This window comes from Octodon degus, unplaced genomic scaffold (genome assembly GCF_000260255.1).
Source record: "Octodon degus isolate 3935 unplaced genomic scaffold, OctDeg1.0 scaffold00038, whole genome shotgun sequence".
Taxonomy (NCBI): domain Eukaryota; kingdom Metazoa; phylum Chordata; class Mammalia; order Rodentia; family Octodontidae; genus Octodon; species Octodon degus.
In genome coordinates this window covers 528,295-554,584 of record NW_004524614.1, presented here as the reverse complement: position 1 = coordinate 554,584, position 26,290 = coordinate 528,295, and the positions used below count along the sequence as shown (strand labels likewise).

The 26,290-nt window shown below is 36.2% G+C and overlaps 1 protein-coding gene across 5 annotated transcripts in view; it reads left to right on the top strand.

Annotated features, from left to right (window-relative positions):
• Sacs (sacsin molecular chaperone) overlaps nt 1–25,515 on the top strand; it is a 91,088-nt gene extending 65,573 nt beyond the window's left edge. For 4 of the 5 annotated variants that reach the window (XM_023715002.1, XM_023714999.1, XM_023715001.1 and 1 more), the window contains 2 exons: nt 9,757–9,783; nt 12,665–25,505. In XM_023715002.1, coding sequence (XP_023570770.1) covers nt 9,757–9,783; nt 12,665–24,216 — 11,579 coding nt within the window. In that variant the 3' untranslated portion in view covers nt 24,217–25,505. Of the gene's footprint in view, nt 1–9,756; nt 9,784–12,664 lie in introns of all 5 variants that reach the window. The other variant, XM_004631032.2, reaches the window with a different exon arrangement.
• The last annotated feature ends 775 nt before the right edge of the window (nt 25,516–26,290 follow it).

Genomic DNA, 26,290 nt, shown 5'->3' with positions numbered 1-26,290 from the left:
TGAGGCTTTGGGGGGACAACTAGACACAAACCATAACATCTGGTTTTAGTTTCTTTTTGTAGATTGCCTGTACTGGTTCCCATAGTAGTGGTGCTAATTTACCTTCCCACCAGCAGTGTGGAAGAGTTCCTTTGTCCCTGAATCCTCACAATGACAGTATTTTTTTGTATTCTTGATCATAGCTGTTCTGAGGTGAGATGAAATCTCTATATAGTGTAGATTTGCTTTTCTCTGATGGCTGATGACATTGAGCAGTATTTTATACTTATCAGCCATTCATATTTCTTTTGAGAAGTGTCAGTTTTGTTCAATCATTGATTTTTTTTTTATTTTTTACTTTTTTATTTTAGGGAAGGGTCTACAGGGTGTTCAGGGACTCACTACTAGATCAGACTCGTAGTAAGTTGCCTGTTTACAACCTCCCAAGAGCTGGGATTACAGGCGTCTGCCGCCATGCTCAGTCTCACTTGCTGTCTCAGTGTGCCTTGGGGGCTGGGGCCGGCCTGGCATTTTGTTATATTTTTGATATTAATTTTTTTTGTTGTTGTTGGCTCTGTTGATGTGGTGTGTTACATTTTGTGTATGTTGAACTATTCCTGCAACTCTGGGATGAATCCTTTTTGGTCATGATGTATAAAATTGATGATTTTCTGTAGTTTGAAAATGTTTGAATCTGTGATAATTAGGAAGATTGGTCTGTGGTTCTCTTTTTTTGGTATCATTTTCTGGTTTATTTTTGCTCCGAATGCCTTCAGGGCAGGTTTGGCTGGCTTGAGTTGTGGGGATCGAACTGCAGCAACCTGAGCCTGACTGCTTTGTTGAAGTAGGCACTTAAAGAACTGAGCTAAGGGGCAGGCGCCTTCCTTTTCTGGTTTTGATATCAGGGTAATACTTGCTTCCAGGAATGAGTTGGGAGTACTGCTTCCCTTTCAGTTTCATTAAAGATTTTGAACAATAATGGCATTAGATCCTCTCCAAATGTCTTGTAGAATTCAGCAGTGATTCTACCAGAAATTTTCTTTGTTGATGGAATTTTAATCACGTCTTCAAATTCATTGGCTGTTATTGGGCTATTTGGAATTTTTATCTTGTTGATTCAGCTGTGGTAATTCATATGAATCTAGGGGTCTGTCCACTTCTCTTATTTTCCTTCTTATTAGAACAAAGGTTCTTGAAGTAAGTATTCATAATGACCTGGGTTTCTGCAGGAATGTGATTTAAGCATTTTCATTCCTTTTTAAAATTTTTTTCTTTTTCTTTTCTTTCTTTTTTTTTGCGAAACCCAAGTTTGAACTCAGGACCTTGCATGTACCAGGCAAGCTCTTATTCTGCTGAGCTATTCCCCCAGTTCTTCATTCCTAATTGCATGGATATGAGTCTTTTCTGTTTTTGATAAAGTTGTTCCCTTCAAAGAACCAACTCTGATTCATTAATTCTTTGTAGTCTCTTGCTTGAATTTCTTCTGTGATCTTTATGCTTTCCTCCATTGTGTGAGCTTTGTGTTTTGACTTGTAGATGCAGAAAAAGCATTAAGTACAACACCCATTTATGATTAAAACAAAAGCCTACAGAGTATTTTGGACTTTATCTCAGTTTGATAGAAGCCATCTGTGCCAAACCAACAGCCAATATCATACTAAATGGGAAGAAGTATTAGAAGAAGGAGGAGGAAGGGGAGAAGGAGGGAGAAGGGGATGGGGAGGATGAAGAGGAGGCTTTCAGTCTAAAATTAGGAACAAGGTAAGGATATCCATTATCACCACTCCTATTGAGTATAGTTCTGAAAACAGCCAGAGCAGTTAGACAAGAGAAAAAAATAAAAAGAATCAAGATAAGAAGGGAAGATGTGAAATTATCATTATTTGTAGATGACTTTCAGATTTAATAACCAAATTCAGTAAGTAGCTTAGCTGGATACAAAATCCACACTTAAAAATCAATAGCATTCCTGTAAATAAACAACAAACTCACTGCGAGAAATTAGCTCTCACTATAGGATTTCCCAAAATTTGAAATACTTAGGAATCAGTGTAACAAGAAAGTAAAAGATCAATTTATTAAAAACTATAGTACTCTGAAAACAGATATTGAAAAGGATATAAGAAAATGGAATGATATCCCTTGCTCTTATGTAGAAAGAACCAATATAGTGAAAATGGTCATACTTCTAAAATTGTTGTATGGATTTAATGTAATCTCAATTAAAATACCATTAACATATCTCATATCTAGTGAAAATAATCATAAAATTTATCTGGAAGCAGAAGAGCCCTAGAACAGCAAAAACAATATAGGGCAACAAAGGCAAGGTGGGGGAGGCATCACAATCCCTGACTTGAAATTATACTACAAAACTACTGTAATTAAATCAGCATGGTACTGGGAAACAAAAACAGACTGAAGATCAGTGGAATAGATTGGAAGATGCAGATGCAACTAGATGCACATTCCTTGTCTTTGACAAAGGATCCAAATATATGCACTGGAAGAAAGATAGCTTCTTTAATAAATGGTGCTGGAAGAACTGGCTCTCTAGAACCAAAAACAACCTAGACCCATCACTCTGGTTATCAAAATGAAAATGAATCAAATATCTAAATATTGAAATAGAAACACTAAATTTCCTGGAAGAGGGACTAGTTGAAACTCTCAAGACATAGGTGTAGGCAAAGACATCATGAACAAAACCCCAGTGGCATGGGAAATATTACCAAGAATAAACAACTGGGATCTCATCTTATTAAAAAGCTTTTGCACAGCAAAAGAAATGACCAGGAGAGTTAAGAGACAACCCACAGTGTGGGAAAAATTTTTTTGCCAGCTGTTTTTCAGACAAAAAACTAATATCTAGTATATATAAATAAATCAGACCCCCTCTAATTTAAAGCCCTACTCCAAAAATGAGCATCTATAATGAATAGACGCTTTGCAGATAAATTAGTAGAAATTGCCAATACGTACATGAAAAAATGTTTAATATCTGAGACAAATTGAAACAAACTATAATTCCATCTCCAGAAAGAATGACTGTCATCAGCAATCAATAATGAATACTGGTGGGGCTCTGGTGAAAAAGGAGTCCTTCTCTAGTATTGGTGGGAGTGTGTACTGGTACAGCTACTGTGGAAATCAGCATGGAAATTCCTCAAAAAGCTAAGTTTAGAAGTCCCATTCACGAAAGCTATTCGCCTTCTGAGTATGTTTCCAGAAGAATTTAAAAAATCATACCACAATGATATATGTGCATTCATCTTTATAGGGGCACAGTTCCTAATATAACTTGGAAACAGCCCGCATGCCTATCAACCTGGATAAGGAAGATGTGGTTTTATACTAGGGAGCTGTTCTCAGCCATAAGACTGAGGGTAAACTTGGCATTGATAGGTACACGAATGTACCTTGAGACCATTCTCTTAAATGAAGCATATTGGGACACGCATGATCAAATATCACATGGTTTCTCTGGTGTGAGAAAGTGGAAGTATAAACAAGGACCAGGATGTATAATAGAAATTGTGAACTGGAAAGAAAATGTCCAAATGGGTAGGGAAACTTGGGAGAGGGAAGAAGCAAACGGAAAAATATGAAAAGGGACAAAATGTGAAGTAAAGCTTTTGTAAACAAGGGTAAGAAGTTGAAGGAAGGGGAGGGGAATTTGGATAAAAAGAGGAATCAAGATACATCATGTAGGGGCTGGAGAGATGGCTCAGTGGAATAAGTGCTTCCCTGGTAAGCACAAGGGCCTGAGTTCAACCCCAGGTTATGCAGGGAAGAAAAAAAAAAAGATATATCATGTGCAGGTATAAATTCTGTATGATGAATCTGATCATGATGTATATCTAAACTGTAGTAAACTTAATTAGAAGTTAATTTCCTTGGGCTAGGATATAGGTCAGTGGCACAGTGCTGCTTGGCAAGCTTGAGGTCCTGAGTTTGATTCCCAATACCAAAAACACCCCAAACATTAAATTTCTTGAGTTTTTATTTATATACTTTAGATAATAGTTTTCTATTGAAGAGTGGTTGCCCAAATTTTTCTCCTTCAATAGGCTGTCTTCATTCTCTTGCTTCTTTTGCTATGCAGAAGCTTTTTAATATGATGTGATCTCATTTGTTGATGTTTGCTGTTATTTCTTGTGTTGGCATCTTACTCAGGATGTCATTGCTTGTGCCTATGTGTTGAAGTGTGTCTCTTCTAGCTGTTTCTGAGTTTCAGATCTTATAGCTAAATCTTTGATTTATTTGGATTTGATTTTTGTACAGGTGAGAGATAATTTTCAGCTTATGGATAGCCAGTATTCCCGTGATAATTTGCTAAAAAGACTGTCTTTTCTCTATTTATATGTGGTTTCTCTGTTTGGAATTAGATGATTGTAGTTCTGTCAGTTTCTGTGTCCACTCTTTTATTCTGTTGGTCTATGTGTCTGTTTTTGTGTTAGTACCTTGCTTTTTTTTGTTATTATGACTTTGTTACATAATATATATATATATAATCTCACAATGTAGATCAGACTCATAGTGATACTCCTGTTTTCAGCCTCCCAAGTGCTGGGATTCCAGGAACACGCCACCACCACCACACCCAGTCTCAATCACTTCTAAGTGTGCCCCAGGGGTGGGACCACCAGGACATGCTGGGGATCAAACCCTGGCCGCTACGCTCTGCCTAAGCAGCCACTTTAGTCTATTTATCTGGCTGGCCCTTCTGAAACTTGATAATTACCATGTCTACATTTTGTTTACTGTGCTTTTTGGGTATTGTTTAAAAAAATCCTTTTCCTTCAAATGTGTTATTTGAAACTACTATTTTAATAGTTATTTGAAACTACTATTCTAGTAGTTTCATCTCTTATATTTGTCTTTTAATCTGTTTTGAATTGATATTTATAACTGGTGAGGGATAGGAGTCTAGATTTAGTTTTCTTCATTTACATTCCCAGTTTTCCCAGCAGCTTTAACTGAAAAGACTATTCTCTTTCCAATGCATATTTTTAGGATTTTGTCAAAAATCAGTTGTCTGTGGATGCCTGGGCTTACTTTCAGGCTCTGTATCTGTTTCATTTTCCCATACAAATTTTATTTTTATTCAATTACTATGCTGTCTTGATGATCACAGCTTTGTAGTATATTTTGAAATCAGCTCATGTAACATTTCCTGCCTTGCTCTTTTTGCTTAAGATGACTTTAGCAATTTAGTATGTGTTTTTATATAAATTTTAGGATTTTTTTCTAACTTGGAAAAATATCAATGCATTAAGTATATAGATTGTTCTGGGTGGTAAGGACACGTTAGCAGTACTGATTCTTCCATCTTAGGCTATCAATTCTATTTTTTGGCATCTCTTTCAATTTCTTTCATCAGTGTCTTATAATTTTTATTGTAAACATCATTTATCTCTGCTTAAATTAATTCCTAGGTTTTATTTATTTATTTAATTTTATGTTTTTGGTACTGGGCTGGGAATTGAATTCAGGACCTTGCACTTGCCAGGTAGGGGCTGTGTCACTGAGCTATATCCTCTGTCACATAGCTTATTGCAAATGAAGTTGCTTTTCTGAATTCTGTTTTATTTATTTATTTATTTAGTATTTTAGGGAAGGGCCTACAGGGTGTTCAGTGTCTCACTGTATTGGACTTGTAGTGATCCACCTGTCTACAGCCTCCCAAGAACTGGGGTTATAGGCATGCACCAGCATTCCCCTTCTCAATTGCTGTCTCAGCGCGCCCTGGGGGTCCCTGCACCTGCTTGCAGGTGCTTTAATCTGCTGAGCTATTTGGCCAGCCCCATTCTTTGACTTTTAGTCTGTGAATTTTCTTTTGAGAAATTCAAATGTGTTTAAAATTAAATGTGTTTCTTGTGTGCAGCATATTGTTGGATTTTGTTTCTTAATCCACTCTGCTCGTGTTTCTTTTGATTGGTGTATTGCCATTTACGTTGATGGTTATAGCTGATACATATTGGCTTACATCTGTCATGTTATTTTCCTGCTATAGGTTCTGTACTTTTTCCCTTTTTAATTATTTGCTCTGCTTGGTGGTTCTTTTCTGTTGTTCTTGAAGCTATGATCACTTCTCTTTGTAGAATGTCTGTCAGTACTCTTCATAGAATTGGTACTTCACACCAAACTCTTCTTGATTTGATGGTTTGTGTTGAGAAATCTGCCGTGATTTTGATGGGCTTTCCTTTATAGGTGATCTGTTTCGTCTTTTTAGCAGCTTTTAGTATTTTGGTCTTTTGCTGAATTTGTGAGATATTATTATGTGTCTGGGTGTAGATTTATTGTGATTATGGCTGTTTCAAATTCTATTTGCCTCGCTTAACTGTATGTCAGGTTTTTTCTGATATTTCAAAAATTTTCTGCTAGTACTTCTTCATAGAGTCTTTTTATGTCATTTGTACTGCCTTCCACTGATTCATTGATAACTATTGTTACATTATTTTTCTTTGCGTTTTCTTGTAGCTGCTGAATTGTTATCTTTCCTTTAATGTTCATTAGCTGCACCACTGTCATTGAGGTCTAAAAGTCTATCTTCAGTTTCATTCAAGCAATTTTGCCAGCTTCAATGGAATTTTTAATCTCCTGGATGTCTGTTTGAATTTGTTTCATGCATTCTAATTCTTTTCTGTATTGTTCATTCAGTTTTCCATCATTTTCCTGTTCTCTTCTATTATTTTTCTTTTTTTTAAATCTATGTTTTTAGCTGTGCTGTTCAATTCTTTAATGATTGTTGTCATTTCTCTTTGCACCTGAGAGATTATTTCTGCTCTTATTTCTTCTACAGCCTGATGGGCTTGTTTCTTTACTTCAGTTGCTATCATTTCAGAGATTTCAGGTGTGTGATTTCCAAGTTCTTGTATGTCTTTATCTCCTGGATTTGTTCTGGGTGAGCTAGAGGATTGAGATTGCCTTGTGCTCCTGCATTTTGGCATTTTTGAAGCTCTCAGTAATCACCCAGAGTCCCGCAGGCCAACCAGAGTCTGCCAAAGTTCTTAAATGACTCCAGGAAAGTGTGCCTGCTCACTCTGGGCCCACAAATTGCAGCTCTCCTTCATCCTGCAGGCCACTCAGAGTCCTCCTAACTTCTTAAAAGTTTGGACCAGCACTAGCAGAATCTCCAAGCCTGCACAGTGGGGGCTAAGGAAAGTCAGAGCTTACCAGAGTCTCTTAGAGTCCTTCCCAGAGTTGCCAAAGTTCTTAAATGGCACTCAGGCTTGTTAGTTGTTATCAAGTGCTAGGTCTTAACTCTTTCTCCCTCCTCCAAGTGTGAGGCATCCCATGCTGTATTGCTTTGAGTCAGAGGAGAGGTAAGGTGTGACTTCCTTTATTCCTTCTTTCCTTCATTTCTTTCCGCAAAATCTATTATTATCATCATTACCAGTATTCTGATTTTTCATCTTACACCTTTTGCTCCTGTGAATGCAATTTGGTAGGTGAATAGCTGTTCGAATTGGTACCTGTGGGAAGTTGATTATTAGAGAATCTTAGCTACGATCTTGTTGTGTTTCCATATGAATAATTAGCTAATTTTTATCTGTCTTTTAATATTCTGCTCATCAGTCACCTCCAAGGAGCTCTCTTTGATGTCTTTCCCTTTGGCTCTACCACTGCCATGTAAGTCAGTGTCTCTCTTGATCTTGGAACTAAAGATGTAGTCTCTTTAGTTCACTCTGCTGTACTTGAGTCATATTCTTATTGGGCTAAGCTTTGAAGTCCTTGACTGCAAGGGCAGTCATTGTTTTATTATTGTGTTTTGGGGTCTTACCTAGAACCTGCATGATAGGTTTCTTGGACATGTTGATACATCTGTATCTTGGTCTGGGCCAGGATGCCAATAAGGCTACGAAGGTGAAAGGCAAGTCCTGCCACTGTGCGTGTGACTCAGTAATTCTTTCCAGGTTAGTATCTCCTATAATAGTGTTTGTGCTCTACAACTATGTGAGAATAGAACCTGGATCTCTTTTACAGAAACTCAAAGAAATTGAAGGACTTAAATGATATGCGTGAACTGCAGAATTGGAACCACACTGGTTTTTGTTTTTATTTTTTAATTTTATTTATTTTTAGTTTTTGCAGAACCAGGGATTGAACTCAGACCCTTGCGCTTGCCAGACAAGCACTTATTTTACTGAGCCATCTTGCCGGCCCTGGTTTTTGTTTTTAATTCATAAGTTTAGATTATTTCTTTATCAATTACATGAATAAATGGGAGACTATCAGAAATTATTGAACAGAAAAGTATATGAATGGGTGTTGGATGGTACTCATAGAATGAAGAATGCTAAAGTAAGAAAAAAATGCCTGATAGACTGGTACAAGGATCCTATTTATGTATTTTACTTTTCATATATATTTATTAGGTTTGGTCATATCCTTTTCCCATTTCATAAATACTTTTTTCCATAAATATTTGTTTCAATTCCCCATATGTAGTATGCATTGTGTTAAATGAAACTAATATAGGGATGTATAGAACAAACTCCCAGCAGAATGAAACCACTGATCCAAATAAGTGCTGTCATTTTATGTGACAGGTACTTTGTGAAATCCTGAGATTGCAGTGGCCTGTACTGAGGTGGACACAAATCAGCGAGAGTGGCTCGTGTTTCATCTTGCACACACAGCGCAAAGACTGCAGCTGTTGTGTCTAGAGGAAAGCATATTTTCAGTGTCCATGTCAACACCTTTTGTCATTGCTTTTACTATAGAGATAATATCTCATATACATGCATAGAAATCCTCAGAAAATGTAGCAGTTTTAAGTTCCTGCCTCAGGAGTACAGATAGTGATATCTGAAGATTTTCAGCACCTTCATCTCATTGGCTGGTACTGTTCGCTGCAGCCTATATATACTTACATAGCACTGAGTTTGACATGGCGTGCGTGCATCTGCACTGTAGTTATTTGTAATCAGTTTTCTAATACTATCATCTCCATTAGATACAAAGTCTGAGACTATCATTAGCATTCAGTATTGCTGCTGACAAATGTCTTCCCCTAAGTTGACTGGATGAATGTTAATTTAGTAACTTGAATTGATTAGACCTCTGGCCCCTATTCAGCTGCCAAGTTGAGCCTAACATACCTGAATGTGTAACTATCATGCTCAGTTGCAGCATTCTTCTTGACCAAAGACATGACTTAGGCAGAGGAAAGTTAGAGATCCTTAGAGCAATTCTTAAAATTTGCAATGATTGATGGTTACTATTACCATCAATAATTACATATCATTAATAACTACAAATTGTAATTATTGATGGTTGCCATTACCAAACTGTGACTCTCTCTCTTAATCATGAATTCAGAATTTTACATTTACTTTGAACAGATATTTATAAACATTTACTTTGGATAGATATTTAAACATCTGAAAAATATTTATTTTCTTTCTCAGTTCTTATTTAGAATCTCTGAAATGTATGATTGCCTGTACAAAAAGTGCCCCAGCAGTATAACAAATGACTTTATGTGGATGAGTTTTAATTTATGCATGTAAAGTATGTTTTTTTTCCTTTTGTCTTCGTTGTAAGCTAAAATTACCATCCCTTACATAGTAAGGATTTAGTTTGCAGCAATTAAATCTTAAAATCTTAAATGTATATATTCTGCTGTGTATGGAGTTTTGCTTAGGGATTTTCATTTACATAACGATGTATAAAGATTCTATAGATGACATTGTCCTAAGATAATTTCCATAGTGATCATGTAAGATGTGCAACAATCCTGGGCTGAGAGTGGATTTAATTATATTCTAGCACAACAACTTCTCTGGGGATATTCAGGTAGGATGACTGAATGTTGTTTTTATTTAAAGCCTGATATTTTGTTCACTTGGTTTGTTGAATCTGTTTTTCATTTATTTATGTATCTAGAAATTGTAACAATAACTATTAAAGGAGAGAGGAAACTACTAACTCAGGCACTGGCTGTTAGAAGTACTTCAGTAAAACCATATTTAACTGACTGAAGCATCCATTTCATAGAATATTTAGTTTCAAATAAAAGATACAGAAATATGTATTTTAGTTATGGTATTTAATGGGGAACTGTATCAGGGAATACACCTCTGTTGTAGAAGTGAGTGGCCTTACAAGGAACCATTTGAGTTTGGCTTAGAGCTGAGGCTGATGATAACACGGAGCCTTCTCTATCCTGGGCCTAAGGAACAGCAAAGTGACCCACTCACCTCCCATTAGGGATATGCAGTTGATTGTACTTATGATTCCTACTTGTCATTTTACTGACTGTTTTGGTTTTTAATGAGAAACTTTTGACTCAACTTGTGTTATTTTTCCCCAAGTTCTTTTCTTAGAGATTTAGAGATACAAGATTTGCTTTATAGAAACTATTTTATGATAAATATTATTCTTTAAAGCAGGACATACATATACAAAGTTTGTTTAGAGACTGAGTGATTGTTACCTAAGTTTATGTAAATATTAATGTGGCTTCTAGGTTATATTGAGTTTCTAATTCACAGCTACTATTGGTAAAATCTTTCTTAAAGCATTACGAATGCATCTTTTGTTTTAGAGCATAAATCATTAGTGATTTTCTGGCTTTTGTTGCTTCACCATTTAAGGCTAAAGCGAGAAAGTCAGTAGAAGAGTGTTAGCACTGAGATTTGGAGAAGCAGCTTGTAACAGCAGAGTATTCACAAGCCCTGCTGACTGCAGCTCTGCTGCTAGGTCTGTGGAATGCCAGCTGGAGTCTTGGCTGGTAGGCTGGCTGCCTTTTCACCTTTTTCTGTTTGGTCTTTTCTTTTTCTCTACTTTTGGTTTTTTTTTTTTTTCTTTGAATATTTAACTGACTCATAGTACACCATTTAATTGTACCTTTGCTGAATTATGTATGGATTTATAAGGAGGTTGAAATCTCCCCATACAGTGGAACATTGTTAGAACTCACCTTCTATCAGAGTTGCTGTTGCCACTTTATATGCCTGAGAAGTATAAAAATTCAGCTGTGCTTGGAATCTTGGATCAGCCAGTTGGGTGTGACTTTGCAGTTGTGTGGTCAGATATAAACTCTCAGTTAATAAGAGCATTCAGGACAGATTTCTTGGTTAATTGAATTTTTAAATAGATTGCTATTTCTGTCTGCGTTGAACCTATCCTCAAGGATAGTACTAAACATACATATAAATATGTATATATACAAGATTGAACATAGCACAACCCTCAAATAGAGATTCATTGTGTTGCTGTTGTTTTCAGTGTAGGAAAGACTGATTCATCTGTAGTAAAGCAAAAATTGCTGATGGAAGTGTTGCTTCCTATTAAGTCCAATGCTCATGCTTGGTAATAGATTAGATAAAACCTTCCTGTCTCTATCAGCAATGTTGATAATTTTAAAGGCCACAAAACCCATGACAAGTCATTTATTAACATTTATAAGAATGGTTTTGCTGATCTTATTAGAGGTGCTTCAGTGGTTTTCTAATCCGTGACATGTAGACTTTTTCCCATATTAATATTTATATGTTAGAGTTAAACACTAAATTTCTTTCTACTTTAATACAAAGTATATAGGACCTCAGTTTGAATTGACTTAATATACTTAGAATTGTGTCTTACTACATTTTTCTCTCTCCTTTATTTTCTGTTTTTTTCCTTCAGTTGAGCATGGCTGGTGTATTAGTTGCATGCTATTTGTGGTGTGTGTGTGTGTGTGTGTGTGTGTGTGTGTGTGTGTTGTGGCATTTTATTTACTCATTAATATCAGCCAGTTTTCCTGATGGTAGGTATATGTTTCATAAATTGCCAAATTTCATGCAAGGATATTGGTAGGATTATATATAGAATGCATGTCATGTGGCAGTTGACTTAGAATATAAATTGGTGTCTAATTCTTTTATGATTTCTAATTTCTAAGTCTTACTGTCTATCTTTAGGATTATATTCTTGCTTTATTTATGATTTGAATATTCTGTTACAGTTAAATTCAGTAATCATTTTTAATGAATATTGCAGTAAAAACTATTTTACTGTGATTTATAGACTAAAGGATCTACACTGATGATGTAAGATTTATGATTGTTGAAGTAGTACTACTTGAATTACTCTAAATCACACAATATAGAAAGTAAAAATATTTTGAACCTACGTATTATCACATTCATAATTTCACGAGTGTGCCCTTCCTTAAATTTTTCTGGCAATAATTTTGAAAGGTCTGATTGTACCATGTAAGACAATCTTTATAGATGGTAAAGTTATCTTCCTGTTGAGAAGCTTTAGAAATAAGACTGTTCTTCCTTGGTTAATAAAATAATGTTGCACCCAAGTGTCCAGGGCTAAATTGCCTCATTTTATAATGTTTCCAAAGTTGTTCTTCTAAGAGTCTGGAAGTCATTAAATTTTTTTTTTTATGTTGGTTCCATTTAGAGAATATTAGAAGACACTTTTAAAAATACATTTAATGTGTTTTATGTATTTACTTGAAATAATTACTTTCTAGAGAAAATTAATTTTCTCGTAGTTTATTGATATAGGTTTATGTATAAAAACCCTATTATTTTAAAAAATCATTTTAGGGCCAATTAAGCTGATTATTTGTATTTACTTGAAATTCTTAAACAGCTTTCTAATACTATCATATCTGTAGGATAGGCTATTACAGTGGAATTATGTGTATTTGTAACATTTCTATATATGATTACAGGAAGACCGTGTACTCAGCTGCAGCTTCTAAATCCAGAACGATTTGCACGTCTTATTAAAGAAGTATTGAATGCATTCTGGCCTGGCAGAGAATTGATTGTTCAATGGTATCCATTCAGTGAAGACAAAAATTATCCATCTGTTTCATGGCTTAAGATGGTTTGGAAAAATCTCTATATACATTTTTCAGAGGATTTGACTTTATTTGATGAGATGCCACTTATCCCCAGAACTACACTAGATGAATGTCAGACATGTGTGGAACTCATTAGACTCAGGATTCCGTCATTAGTCATTTTAGATGATGAAGCTGAAGCACAACTTCCAGAATTTTTAGCAGAAATTGTGCAAAAACTTGGAGGGATTGTCCTGAAAAAATTAGATGCCTCAATCCAGCACCCACTCATTAAAAAATACATCCATCCGCCGTTACCAAGTGCTATTTTGCAGATAATGGAGAAGATACCATTGCAGAAATTATGTAATCAAATAGCTTCACTACTTCCAACACATAAAGATGCTCTGAGGAAGTTCTTGGCCAGCTTAACTGATATCAGTGAAAAAGAGAAACGAATAATTCAAGAATTGACAATATTCAAACGAGTTAACCACTCATCTGATCAGGGAATTTCCTCTTATACAAAATTGAAGGGTTGTAAGGTCTTGCACCATACTGCCAAGCTTCCCAGTCTGCGACTTTCTATTTCAGTAATAGATAGTAGTGATGAAGCTACAATTCGCTTGGCAAACATGTTGAAAATAGAGAAGCTAAAAACCACTAGCTGCTTAAAGCTTGTTCTAAAAGATCTTGAAAATGCATTTTATTCACATGATGAGGTAACACACCTTATGCTATGGATCCTTGAAAATCTTTCCTCTCTTAAAAATGAGAATCCAAATGTGCTTGATTGGTTAATGCCATTGAAATTCATTCAGATTTCACAGGAACAGATGGTGTCAGCCAGTGAACTCTTTGATCCAGATATAGAAATATTAAAAGATCTCTTTTATAATGAAGAAGAAACCTGTTTCCCACCTTCAGTTTTTACCTCACCAGATATTCTTCATTCTTTAAGACAAATTGGTTTAAAAAATGAAAGCAGTCTTAAAGAGAAAGATGTTGTGCAAGTGGCAAAAAAAATCGAAGCCTTACAGGCCAGTTCTTGTCCTGATCAGGATGTTCTGAAGAAAGCCAAAACACTCTTACTGGTTTTAAATAAGAATCATGCACTTTTGCAATCCTCTGAAGGAAAGACAACACTAAAGAAAATAAAGTGGGTTCCAGTCTGTAAGGAAAGGCCTCCAAACTATCCAGGTTCTTTGGTTTGGAAAGGAGATCTCTGTAATCTCTGCGCACCACCAGATATGTGCGATGTAGCCCATGCAATTCTAGTGGGCTCCTCACTACCTCTTGTTGAAACTATCCATGTAAACTTGGAAAAGGCATTAGGTATTTTCACAAAACCTAGCCTCAGTGCTGTTTTAAAGCATTTTAAAATTGTTGTTGATTGGTATACTTCAAAAACTTTTAGTGATGAAGACTACTATCAGTTTCAGCATATTTTGCTTGAAATTTATGGATTCATGCATGATCATTTGAATGAAGGGAAAGATTCTTTTAAGGCCTTAAAATTTCCATGGGTTTGGACTGGCAAAAAGTTTTGTCCTCTTGCCCAAGCTGTGATAAAACCAATCCATGATCTGGATCTTCAGCCTTATTTACATAATGTACCTAAAACCATGGCAAAATTTCACCAACTATTTAAAGTCTGTGGTTCAGTAGAGGAGTTGACATCAGAACATATTTCCATGGTGATTCAAAAGATATATGTCAAAAGTGATGAAGATCTCAGTGAACAAGAAAATAAACAAAATCTTCATCTTATGTTGAATATCATCAGATGGCTATATAGTAATCAAATCCCAGCAAGCCCCAATACACCAGTTCCTATACATCACAGTAAAAATCCTTCTAAACTTATCATGAAACCGATTCATGAATGCTGTTATTGTGATATCAAAGTCGATGACCTTAATGACTTACTTGAAGATTCAGTGGAGCCAATCATCTTGGTGCATGAGGACATACCCATGAAAACTGCAGAATGGCTGAAAGTCCCATGCCTTAGTACAAGATTGATCAATCCTGAAAACATGGGGTTTGAGCAGTCAGGACAAAGAGAACCACTTACTGTAAGAATTAAAAATATTCTGGAAGAATACCCTTCAGTGTCAGATATTTTTAAAGAACTACTTCAAAATGCTGATGATGCAAATGCAACAGAATGCAGTTTCATGATTGATATGAGAAGAAATATGGACATAAGAGAGAATCTTCTAGACCCAGGGATGGCAGCTTGCCATGGACCTGCTTTGTGGTCATTCAATAATTCTGAATTCTCAGATTCAGATTTTGTCAATATAACAAGGTTAGGCGAGTCTTTAAAAAGGGCAGAAGTTGACAAAGTTGGAAAATTTGGTCTTGGGTTTAATTCTGTGTACCATATCACTGACATTCCCATCATTATGAGCCGAGAATTCATGATAATGTTTGATCCAAACATAAACCATATCAGTAAACATATTAAAGATAAGTCTAATCCTGGGATCAAAATCAATTGGAGTAAACAACAGAAAAGACTTAGGAAGTTTCCTAATCAGTTCAAACCATTTATAGAGGTATTTGGCTGTCAGTTACCTTTGACTATAGAGGCACCTTACAGCTACAATGGGACTCTTTTTCGACTGTCTTTTAGGACTCAACAGGAAGCGAAAGTAAGTGAAGTTAGCAATACCTGCTATAATACAGCGGATATTTATTCCCTTGTGGATGAATTTAGTCTCTGTGGACACAGACTTATAATTTTCACCCAGAGTGTAAACTCAATGTATTTGAAATACTTAAAGATTGAGGAAACTGATCCTAGTTTAGCACAAGATACAATCATAATTAAAAAAAAACCTTGTTCTTCTAAAGTATTGAATATGTCTGTTTTAAGTGTTTTAAAGGAAGCCGCTAAGCTCATGAAGACTTGCAGCAGCAGTAATAAAAAGCTGCCCACTGATGCACCAAAGTCATCTTGCATTCTTCAGATCACAGTTGAAGAATTTCACCATGTGTTCAGAAGAATTGCTGATTTACAGTCACCTCTGTTCAGAGGTCCAGATGATGACCCAGCTGCTCTCTTTGAAATGGCAAAATCTGGCCAATCAAAAAAGCCATCAGATGAGTTGCCACAAAAAACATTGGATTCTACCACATGGCTTATATGTTCTTGCATGGATATAGGAGAAGCTCTCAAGTTTTCCCTGAGTGAGAGTGGAAGAAGACTAGGGTTGGTTCCTTGTGGAGCAGTCGGAGTTCTGCTCTCTGAAACCCAGGACCAAAAGTGGACAGTGAAACCACACATTGGAGAGGTATTTTGCTATTTACCTTTACGAATAAAAACAGGTTTGCCAGTTCACATCAATGGGTGTTTTGCTGTTACTTCAAATAGAAAAGAAATTTGGAAGACAGATACAAAAGGACGTTGGAATACCACATTTATGAGACATGTTATTGTGAAAGCCTATTTACAGGCCCTCAGCGTCCTACGTGACCTGGCTTCTAGTGGAGAGCTAACTGACTATACTTACTATGCAGCATGGCCTGATCCTGATTTAGTTCACGATGACTTTTCTGTAATTTGTCAAGGTTTTTATGAAGATATAGCTCATGGAAAAGGGAAAGACTTGACTAGAGTTTTCTCTGATGGATCCACTTGGGTTTCCATGAAGAATGTGAGATTTCTAGATGACTCAATACTTAAGAGAAAAGATGTGGGGCCAGCAGCTTTCAAGATATTTCTGAAATACCTCAAAAAAACCGGGTCCAAAAACCTATGTGCTGTTGAACTTCCTTCTTCAGTAAAATTAGGATTTGAAGAAGCTGGATGCAAACAGATATTGCTTGAAAATACATTTTCAGAGAAACAGTTTTTTTCAGAAGTCTTTTTTCCAAATATTCAAGAAATTGAAGCAGGTCTTAGAGATCCTTTGATGAATTTTGTTCTAAATGAGAAAATTGATGAATTCTCAGGAATTCTTCGGATTACTCCATGTATTCCTTGCTCTTTGGAGGGGCATCCTTTGGTTTTACCATCAAGATTGATCCACCCTGAAGGACGAGTTGCTAAGTTATTTGATATTAAAGATGGACGATTCCCTTATGGTTCTACTCAGGATTACCTTAATCCTATTATTTTGATTAAACTAGTTCAGTTAGGTATGGCAAAAGATGATATTTTATGGGATGACATGCTAGAACGTGCAGAGTCAGTGGCTGCAATTAACAAAAGTGATCATCTTGCTGCTTGTCTAAGAAGTAGTATCCTATTAAGTCTTATTGATGAGAAACTAAAAATAAGAGATCCTAGAGCAAAGGACTTTGCTGCAAAATATCAAACAATCCCCTTTCTTCCATTTCTGACAAAGCCAGCTGGCTTTTCTTTGGAATGGAAAGGTAACAGTTTTAAGCCTGAAACCATGTTTGCAGCAACTGATCTTTATACAGCTGAACATCAAGACATAGTTTGCCTTTTGCAACCAATTCTAAATGAAAATTCCCATTCTTTCCGAGGGTGTGGTTCAGTTTCACTAGCTGTTAAAGAGTTTTTGGGATTACTAAAGAAGCCAACACTTGATCTGGTTATAAGCCAGTTGAGAGAAGTTGCAAAGTCTGTTGATGATGGAGTTACATTGTATCAGGAGAATATCACCAATGCTTGCTACAAATACCTTCATGAAGCAATGATGCAAAATGAACTAACTAAAATATCAATTACTGAAAAGTTAAAACCTTTTAGCTTCATTCTAGTTGAAAATACATATGTTGACTCAGAAAAAGTTTCTTTTCATTTGAATTTTGATGCAGCCCCATACCTTTATCAGTTACCTAATAAATATAAAAATAATTTCCGTGAACTCTTTGAAAGTGTGGGAGTGAGACAGTCATTTATGGTTGAGGATTTTGCCCTAGTTTTGGAGTCTATTGATCAAGAAAGAGGGAAGAAACAAATAACAGAAGAAAATTTTCAGCTTTGCAGACGAATAATCAGCGAAGGAATATGGAATCTTATTAGAGAGAAGAAACAAGAATTTTGTGAGAAAAAGTATGGCAAAATATTATTGCCGGATACTAATCTTATTCTTCTCCCTGCTAAATCTTTATGTTATAATGATTGTCCCTGGATAAAAGTGAAGGATACTACTGTGAAATATTGTCATGCTGATATACCCAGGGAAGTAGCTGTGAAACTAGGAGCAATACCAAAGAGACATAAAGCCTTAGAAAGATACGCATCTAATGTCTGTTTTACTACACTTGGCACAGAATTTGGGCAGAAGGAAAAATTGACTAGCAGAATTAAAAGCATCCTAAACGCCTATCCTTCAGAAAAGGAAATGTTGAAAGAACTTCTTCAAAATGCTGATGATGCTAAGGCCACAGAAATCTGCTTTGTGTTTGATCCCAGACAGCATCCAGTTGATAGAATATTTGATGACAAGTGGGCCCCATTGCAAGGACCAGCGCTCTGTGTGTATAACAACCAGCCTTTTACTGAAGATGATGTTAGAGGAATTCAGAATCTTGGAAAAGGTACCAAAGAAGGAAATCCTTGTAAAACTGGTCAGTATGGCATAGGATTCAATTCTGTGTATCACATTACAGACTGCCCTTCTTTTATTTCTGGCAATGACATCTTGTGTATTTTTGATCCTCATGCGAGATATGCACCAGGAGCCACATCTGTTAGTCCTGGGCGCATGTTTAGAGATTTGGATGCAGATTTTCGAACACAATTCTCAGATGTTCTTGATCTTTACCTGGGAACCCACTTTAAGCTGGATAATTGTACAATGTTTAGGTTTCCTCTACGTAATGCAGAAATGGCAAAAGTTTCAGAAATTTCTTCAGTTCCATCGTCAGACAGAATGGTCCAGAATCTTTTAGACAAACTGCGCTCGGATGGGGCAGAACTTCTAATGTTTCTTAATCACATGGAAAAAATTTCTATTTGTGAGATTGATAAAGGTACAGGAGCTCTAAATGTATTGTACTCAGTAAAGGGCAAAATCACTGATGGAGACAGATTGAAGAGGAAACAATTTCATGCATCTGTAATTGATAGTGTTACTAAAAAGAGGCAGCTCAAAGATATACCAGTTCAACAGATAACCTATACTATGGATACTGAAGACTCTGAAGGAAATCTTACCACATGGCTGATTTGTAATAGGTCAGGATTTTCAAGTATGGACAAAGTATCTAAGAGTGTTATTTCAGCTCACAAGAACCAAGATATTACTCTTTTCCCACGTGGTGGAGTAGCTGCCTGCATTACTCACAACTATAAAAAGCCTCACAGAGCATTCTGCTTTCTTCCTCTCTCCTTGGAAACAGGGTTGCCATTTCATGTGAATGGCCACTTTGCACTAGATTCAGCCAGAAGAAATCTGTGGCGCGATGATAATGGGGTTGGTGTTCGAAGTGACTGGAACAACAGTTTAATGACAGCACTGATAGCTCCTGCCTATGTTGAATTACTAATCCAGTTAAAAAAACGGTATTTCCCTGGTTCTGATCCAACATTATCAGTTTTACAGAACACGCCTATTCATGTAGTAAAGGACACATTAAAGAAATTTTTGTCATTTTTCCCAGTTAACAGGCTTGATCTACAGCCAGATTTATATTGCTTAGTGAAAGCACTTTATAGTTGTATTCATGAAGAAATGAAACGTCTTTTGCCTGTTGTTCGGGCTCCAAATATTGATGGCTCTGATTTGCACTCTGCAGTCATAATAACTTGGATTAATATGTCTACTTCAAGCAAAACTAAGCCATTTTTTGACAACTTACTACAGGATGAATTACAACACCTTAAAAACGCAGATTATAATATCACAACCCGTAAAACAGTAGCAGAAAATGTCTACCGGCTGAAACACCTACTTTTAGAAATTGGCTTCAATTTAGTTTATAACTGTGATGAAACTGCTAACCTTTACCACTGCCTCATAGATGCAGATATTCCTGTTAGTTACGTGACTCCTGCTGATGTTAGGTCCTTTTTGATGACATTCTCCTCTCCTGATACTAATTGCATTATTGGGAAGCTGCCTTGTCGTCTTCAACAGACTAACCTAAAGCTTTTTCATAGCTTAAAACTTTTAGTTGATTATTGTTTTAAAGATGCAGAAGAAAATGAGATTGAAGTTGAAGGACTACCCCTTCTCATTACCCTGGACAGTGTTTTGCAAACTTTTGATGCAAAACGGCCCAAATTTCTAACAACATACCATGAATTGATTCCATCTCGCAAAGACTTGTTTATGAATACATTGTATTTGAAATATAGTAGTATTTTGTTGAACTGTAAAGTTGCAAAAATGTTTGACATTTCCAGCTTTGCTGACTTGTTATCCTCTGTGTTGCCTCGTGAATATAAGACGAAAAATTGTACAAAGTGGAAAGATAATTTTGCAAGTGAATCTTGGCTTAAGAATGCATGGCATTTTATCAGTGAATCTGTAGGTGTGAAAGAAGATCAGGAGGAAACAAAACCAGCATTTGATGTTGTTGTGGACACCCTGAAAGACTGGGCATTGCTTCCAGGAACAAAGTTTACTGTTTCAGCCAATCAGCTTGTGGTTCCTGAGGGTGATGTCTTGCTTCCTTTAAGTTTAATGCACATTGCAGTTTTTCCAAATGCCCAGACTGATAAAGTTTTTCATGCTTTGATGAAAGCTGGCTGTATTCAGCTTGCTTTGAATAAAATCTGCTCCAAAGACAGCGCATTTGTTCCTCTATTGTCATGTCACACAGCGAACATAGAGAGTCCCACAAGCATTTTAAAAGCTGTACATTACATGGTCCAAACTTCAACATTTAGAACTGAAAAGCTAGTAGAAAGTGACTTTGAAGCACTTTTGATGTATTTCAACTGCAATTTGAATCACTTAATGTCTCAAGATGACATAAAAATTTTAAAATCGCTTCCATGCTACAAATCCATCAGTGGCCGCTATATGAGCATTGCCAAATTTGGAACCTGCTATGTACTAACAAAAAGCATTCCCTCAGCTGAAGTGGAAAAATGGACACTGTCATCTTCATCTGCATTTCTTGGAGAAAAAATACATTTAAAAGAATTATATGAGGTGCTTGGTTGTGTCCCTGTAGATGACCTTGAGGTCTATTTGAAACATCTCTTACCAAAAATTGAAAATCTCTCTTATGATGCAAAATTAGAGCACTTGATCTACCTTAAGAATAGATTATCAAGTATTGAGGAAGTATCGGAGATTAAAGAACAACTTTTTGAGAAACTAGAAAGTTTATTGATTATTCATGATGCTAATGGTCGGCTAAAGCAGGCAAAGCATTTCTATGATAGAACTGTGAGAGTTTTTGAAGTTATGCTTCCTGACAAATTATTTATTCCTAAAGACTTTTTTAAGAAATTGGAACAGCTTATAAAACCTAAAAATCAGGCTGCATTTATGACATCCTGGGTGGAGTTCTTAAGAAATATTGGACTGAAACACATACTTTCTCAGCAGCAGTTGTTACAGTTTGCTAAGGAAATCAGTATGAGAGCTACTACAGAAAACTGGTCTAAAGAAACATTACAAAATACAGTTGACATCCTTCTCCATCATATATTCCAAGAACGAACAGATTTATTATCTGGAAATTTTTTGAAAGAACTATCTTTAATACCATTCTTGTGTCCTGAGCGGGCCCCTGCTGAATACATTAGATTTCATCCTCAATATCAAGAAGTGAATGGAACACTTCCTCTTATAAAGTTCAATGGAGCACAAGTAAATCCAAAATTCAAGCAGTGTGATGTTCTCCAGCTGTTATGGACTTCCTGCCCTATTCTTCCAGAGAAAGCCACACCTCTGAGTATCAAAGAACAGGAAGGTAGTGACCTTGGTGCACAAGAACAGCTTGAACAAGTTTTAAATATGCTTAATGTCAACCTTGATCCTCCTCTTGATAAAGTCATTAATAACTGCAGAAATATATGCAACATAACAACTTTGGATGAAGAGATGGTGAAAACTAGAGCAAAGGTCTTAAGGAGCATATATGAATTTCTCAGTGCAGAAAAAAAGGAGTTTCGTTTTCAACTACGAGGGATTGCTTTTGTGATGGTAGAAGATGGCTGGAAACTTCTGAAACCTGAGGAAGTAGTGATAAACCTGGAATATGAATCTGATTTTAAGCCTTATTTGTACAAGCTGCCTTTAGAGCTTGGCACATTTCATCAGTTGTTCAAACATTTGGGTACTGAAGATATTATTTCAACTAAGCAATATGTTGAAGTATTAAGTCGCATATTCAAAAACTCTGAAGGAAAACAGTTAGATCCTAATGAAATGCGAACAGTTAAGAGAGTAGTCTCTGGTTTGTTCAAGAGTCTACAGAATGACTCCGTGAAGGTAAGGAGTGATCTTGAGAATGTTCGAGACCTTGCACTGTTCCTTCCTAGCCAGGATGGCAGGTTGGTCAAGTCAAGTATTTTAGTCTTTGATGATGCACCCCATTATAAAAGTAGGATTCAGGGGAATATTGGTGTGCAAATGTTGGTGGATCTTAGCCAGTGCTACCTAGGGAAAGACCATGGGTTTCATACTAAACTGATAATGCTCTTTCCTCAAAAGCTTAGACCCCGCCTACTGAGCAGTATACTTGAAGAACAGTTAGATGAAGAGACACCCAAAGTTTGTCAGTTTGGAGCATTGTGTTCTCTTCAGGGACGATTACAGTTACTTTTATCTTCTGAACAGTTCATCACAGGGCTAATTAGAATTATGAAACATGAAAATGATAATGCTTTCCTAGCCAATGAAGAAAAAGCCATAAGACTTTGCAAAGCTCTGAGGGAAGGATTAAAAGTATCCTGTTTTGAAAAGCTTCAAACAACATTAAGAGTTAAAGGTTTTAATCCCATTCCCCACAGCAGAAGTGAAACTTTTGCTTTTCTGAAGCGATTTGGTAATGCAGTCATCTTGCTCTACATTCAACATTCAGACAGTAAAGACATTAATTTCCTTTTAGCATTAGCGATGACTCTTAAATCAGCAACTGACAATTTGATATCTGACACTTCATATTTAATTGCTATGCTGGGATGTAATGATATTTATAGGATCAGTGAGAAACTTGACAGTTTAGGAGTGAAATACGACTCTTCTGAGCCATCAAAACTGGAACTTCCAATGCCTGGCACACCAATACCTGCTGAGATTCACTATACTCTGCTAATGGATCCCATGAATGTTTTCTATCCAGGAGAGTATGTTGGGTACCTCGTGGATGCTGAAGGTGGTGATATCTATGGGTCTTATCAGCCAACGTACACATATGCAATCATTGTACAAGAGGTTGAGAGAGAAGATGCTGACAATTCTAGTTTTCTAGGAAAGATATATCAAATTGATATTGGCTATAGTGAATATAAAATAGTCAGCTCTCTAGATCTGTATAAATTTTCGAGGCCCGATGAGAGCTCTCAAAGCAGGGATAGTGCCCCTTCTACACCCACCAGCCCTACAGAGTTCCTTGCCCCTGGTCTGAGAAGCATTCCTCCCCTTTTCTCTGGTAAAGAGGGCCATAAGACTTCATCTTCAAAGCATCATTCCCCGAAAAAGCTGAAAGTAAACTCTTTACCAGAAATTCTAAAAGAAGTAACATCAGTGGTGGAGCAAGCTTGGAAGCTTCCAGAATCAGAACGAAAAAAGATAATTAGACGGTTGTATTTGAAGTGGCACCCTGACAAGAATCCAGAGAACCATGACATTGCTAATGAAGTGTTTAAACATTTGCAGAATGAAATCAGCAGATTAGAAAAGCAGGCTTTTCTAGATCAGAATGCAGACAGAGCCTCCAGACGACCATTTTCTACATCAGCGTCTCGATTTCAGTCAGACAAGTATTCTTTTCAAAGGTTTTACACTTCATGGAATCAAGAAGCAACGAGCCACAAATCTGAAAGGCAACAACAAAATAAAGAAAAATGCCCTCCTTCAGCAGGACAGACTTACTCGCAAAGGTTCTTTGTTCCTCCCACATTCAAGTCAGTTGGAAATCCAGTGGAAGCTCGGAGATGGTTAAGACAAGCCAGAGCAAATTTTTCAGCTGCTAGGAATGACCTTCACAAAAATGCCAATGAATGGGTATGCTTTAAATGTTACCTTTCTACCAAGTTGGCCTTGATTGCAGCTGACTATGCTGTGAGGGGAAAGTCTGATAAAGATGTAAAACCAACTGCACTTGCACAGAAAATAGAGGAATATAGTCAGCAACTTGAAGGACTGACGAATGATGTTCACACCCTGGAGGCTTACGGTGTAGACAGTTTAAAAACAAGATACCCTGACTTGCTTCCTTTCCCTCAGATCCCCAATGACAGGTTCACCTCCGAGGTTGCTATGAGAGTGATGGAATGCACTGCCTGCATCATAATAAAGCTTGAAAATTTTATACAGCAGAAGGTGTGAAGGTAAAGGCAAAAAACAGCCAGATCTTGAATGTGTTGTAGCACAAATATGAATTGCTGTCCTTCATTAAGCTTCATTATCGAGGAATTGTGAAGCACAGTGTAAATTGTTCTGGAAGACTTCTAGAGTTGTTTTTAATATGAATACCAACAGAAAACCTTAAGTGAATTTGAAAGAATTATTTTGAGGATGGTAGTGAACTACAAAATTGGTAGGTGTATTTGAATGATGTGATGGCACATTATTAAACTGCACTTTATATAACCAAAGCTTAGCAGTTTGTTAGGTAAGAGTCTGTGTATGTCTTTAGCTAGGATGAAGTTAATTTTATGTTTTCAAGGTATTTTTGAAGGAGTTAATGAAACACTGGACATATCTTTGGTGTGAACATATAAGAGGAATTAAATCATTAGAGTTCTATCATTTTTTTAAAGTGATTCCTCTTGGATGCATTATTATCAGCTGGGTCTGATTATGAATTTGCTGCAATTTTACATCTTACTTGGTACATTTAAAAAATGGTACAGTATTTTAATCCTATTACTTGATGAGGTGTATGAAGGTAATACTTATGGTGCACTGAGTGCACGGTACATCTTGAATTTTTTTTTTTTTTTTTATACCTTATGTTTACAAGCTTCCTGTGTCATGGAGATAACATGGAAAACAAAATAATGGCAGTTCTCCTTACCAGATGTTAATATTGTTTATACAGACTGCTTACCAAAAGACATTTATCAGTGGTTAGAACATTTGCTTTATGTTTGTGTGTACCTATTTTCCACAGTTGTCCTAATTTATATAGTGTGGTTGAACAGGAAACAATCTTTTGCATCTAAAGGTGCTGTCATTAAAACAAAACAAAACTTTCAATAATGGCACTTAGTGGACTCTTTTTGGATTTTACTTTAAAAACATTAAAAGTTATTGAAATCATCAGGGTAATTTCCAGTCATTTATGAGAGAGGAACTATCAGCTTGCATTTTCTCTATAAAAGATTCAGAAGTCACATTTGATTTTCATCATGTTCAAATGTCCTGCCACACTTACTGAGTTTCTTTTGCAGAGTATCAAAATAAAGAGTAATTTGTTTATGTAAGTGGCTGTAAATGATGCTAAATATAATACTTTATGCAATTAAGGGCTTACAGACCATGTTAAACTTTTTTACTTTTATTGATAATAAGGAATGTTTGCAACTTCACACTTGTGTTGCTTTTGGATGTGAAATCATGTAATAATTTCTGCTGTTATATTAAGTGCCATAATTTTAATAAAGCAAAATGTATATATGAAATGGTTGTAACTGGAATTTCCTGAGGAATAGGTCATTGGAAATTAAACTTAATTTCCTCCAATGTTTATTTTTCATGTGCAGGTACTGGTATGTGTGTGTTTGTTGGAAATATCAGGAATTGCATTTTTTTTTGCCTAAAGGGATAGCTTGAATATTTGAGGCTAATTCACACTTCAGCCTCAACTGATAAAAAATAGTCGTCTTTATACCTAGGATACAACTCTTCGAAGTTAGGCAGACAAGGGCTTAGAGTTTCAGTTCTCGGGCTACCCAAATTTCTGGGATTTCAGCTTTATTTAAGTGCAGCCAGGGCTGGTGGAACATACCTGTAATCCCAGCACTGGGGAGGAGGGTGACTGAGGCAGGAAGATTGCCAGGAATCCACAACCAGCCAGAACAATGTGATGAGACACTATTTCAAACACCAAAAGAATAATAAAAAGTGCTTGCTACTTTGAATATCATATTCAGCACTTACAATTTGTTTATTACTGTTTGAATTTATGAAAAAAGCCTTGTCTTGCTTCGGTAATAGTTTAATTGAATTTATTTTTTGAAACTCTTTAAAAACACAAGTTCATAATCCCTTCTGTGAACACTTGGATTCAAATGTGTTTTTGGGTTTTAGAAAGTTAATATGAAGGTATATCAATTTTTAATGGAACACTGTCACAAGATTTGAGCAGCACCCTGTAAACACACTAATATTTCTGCAGTAAATCTTGAGCATCTATACTCCTCACAGAAATTCAGATCAGGTTTTGTCCCCACTAATT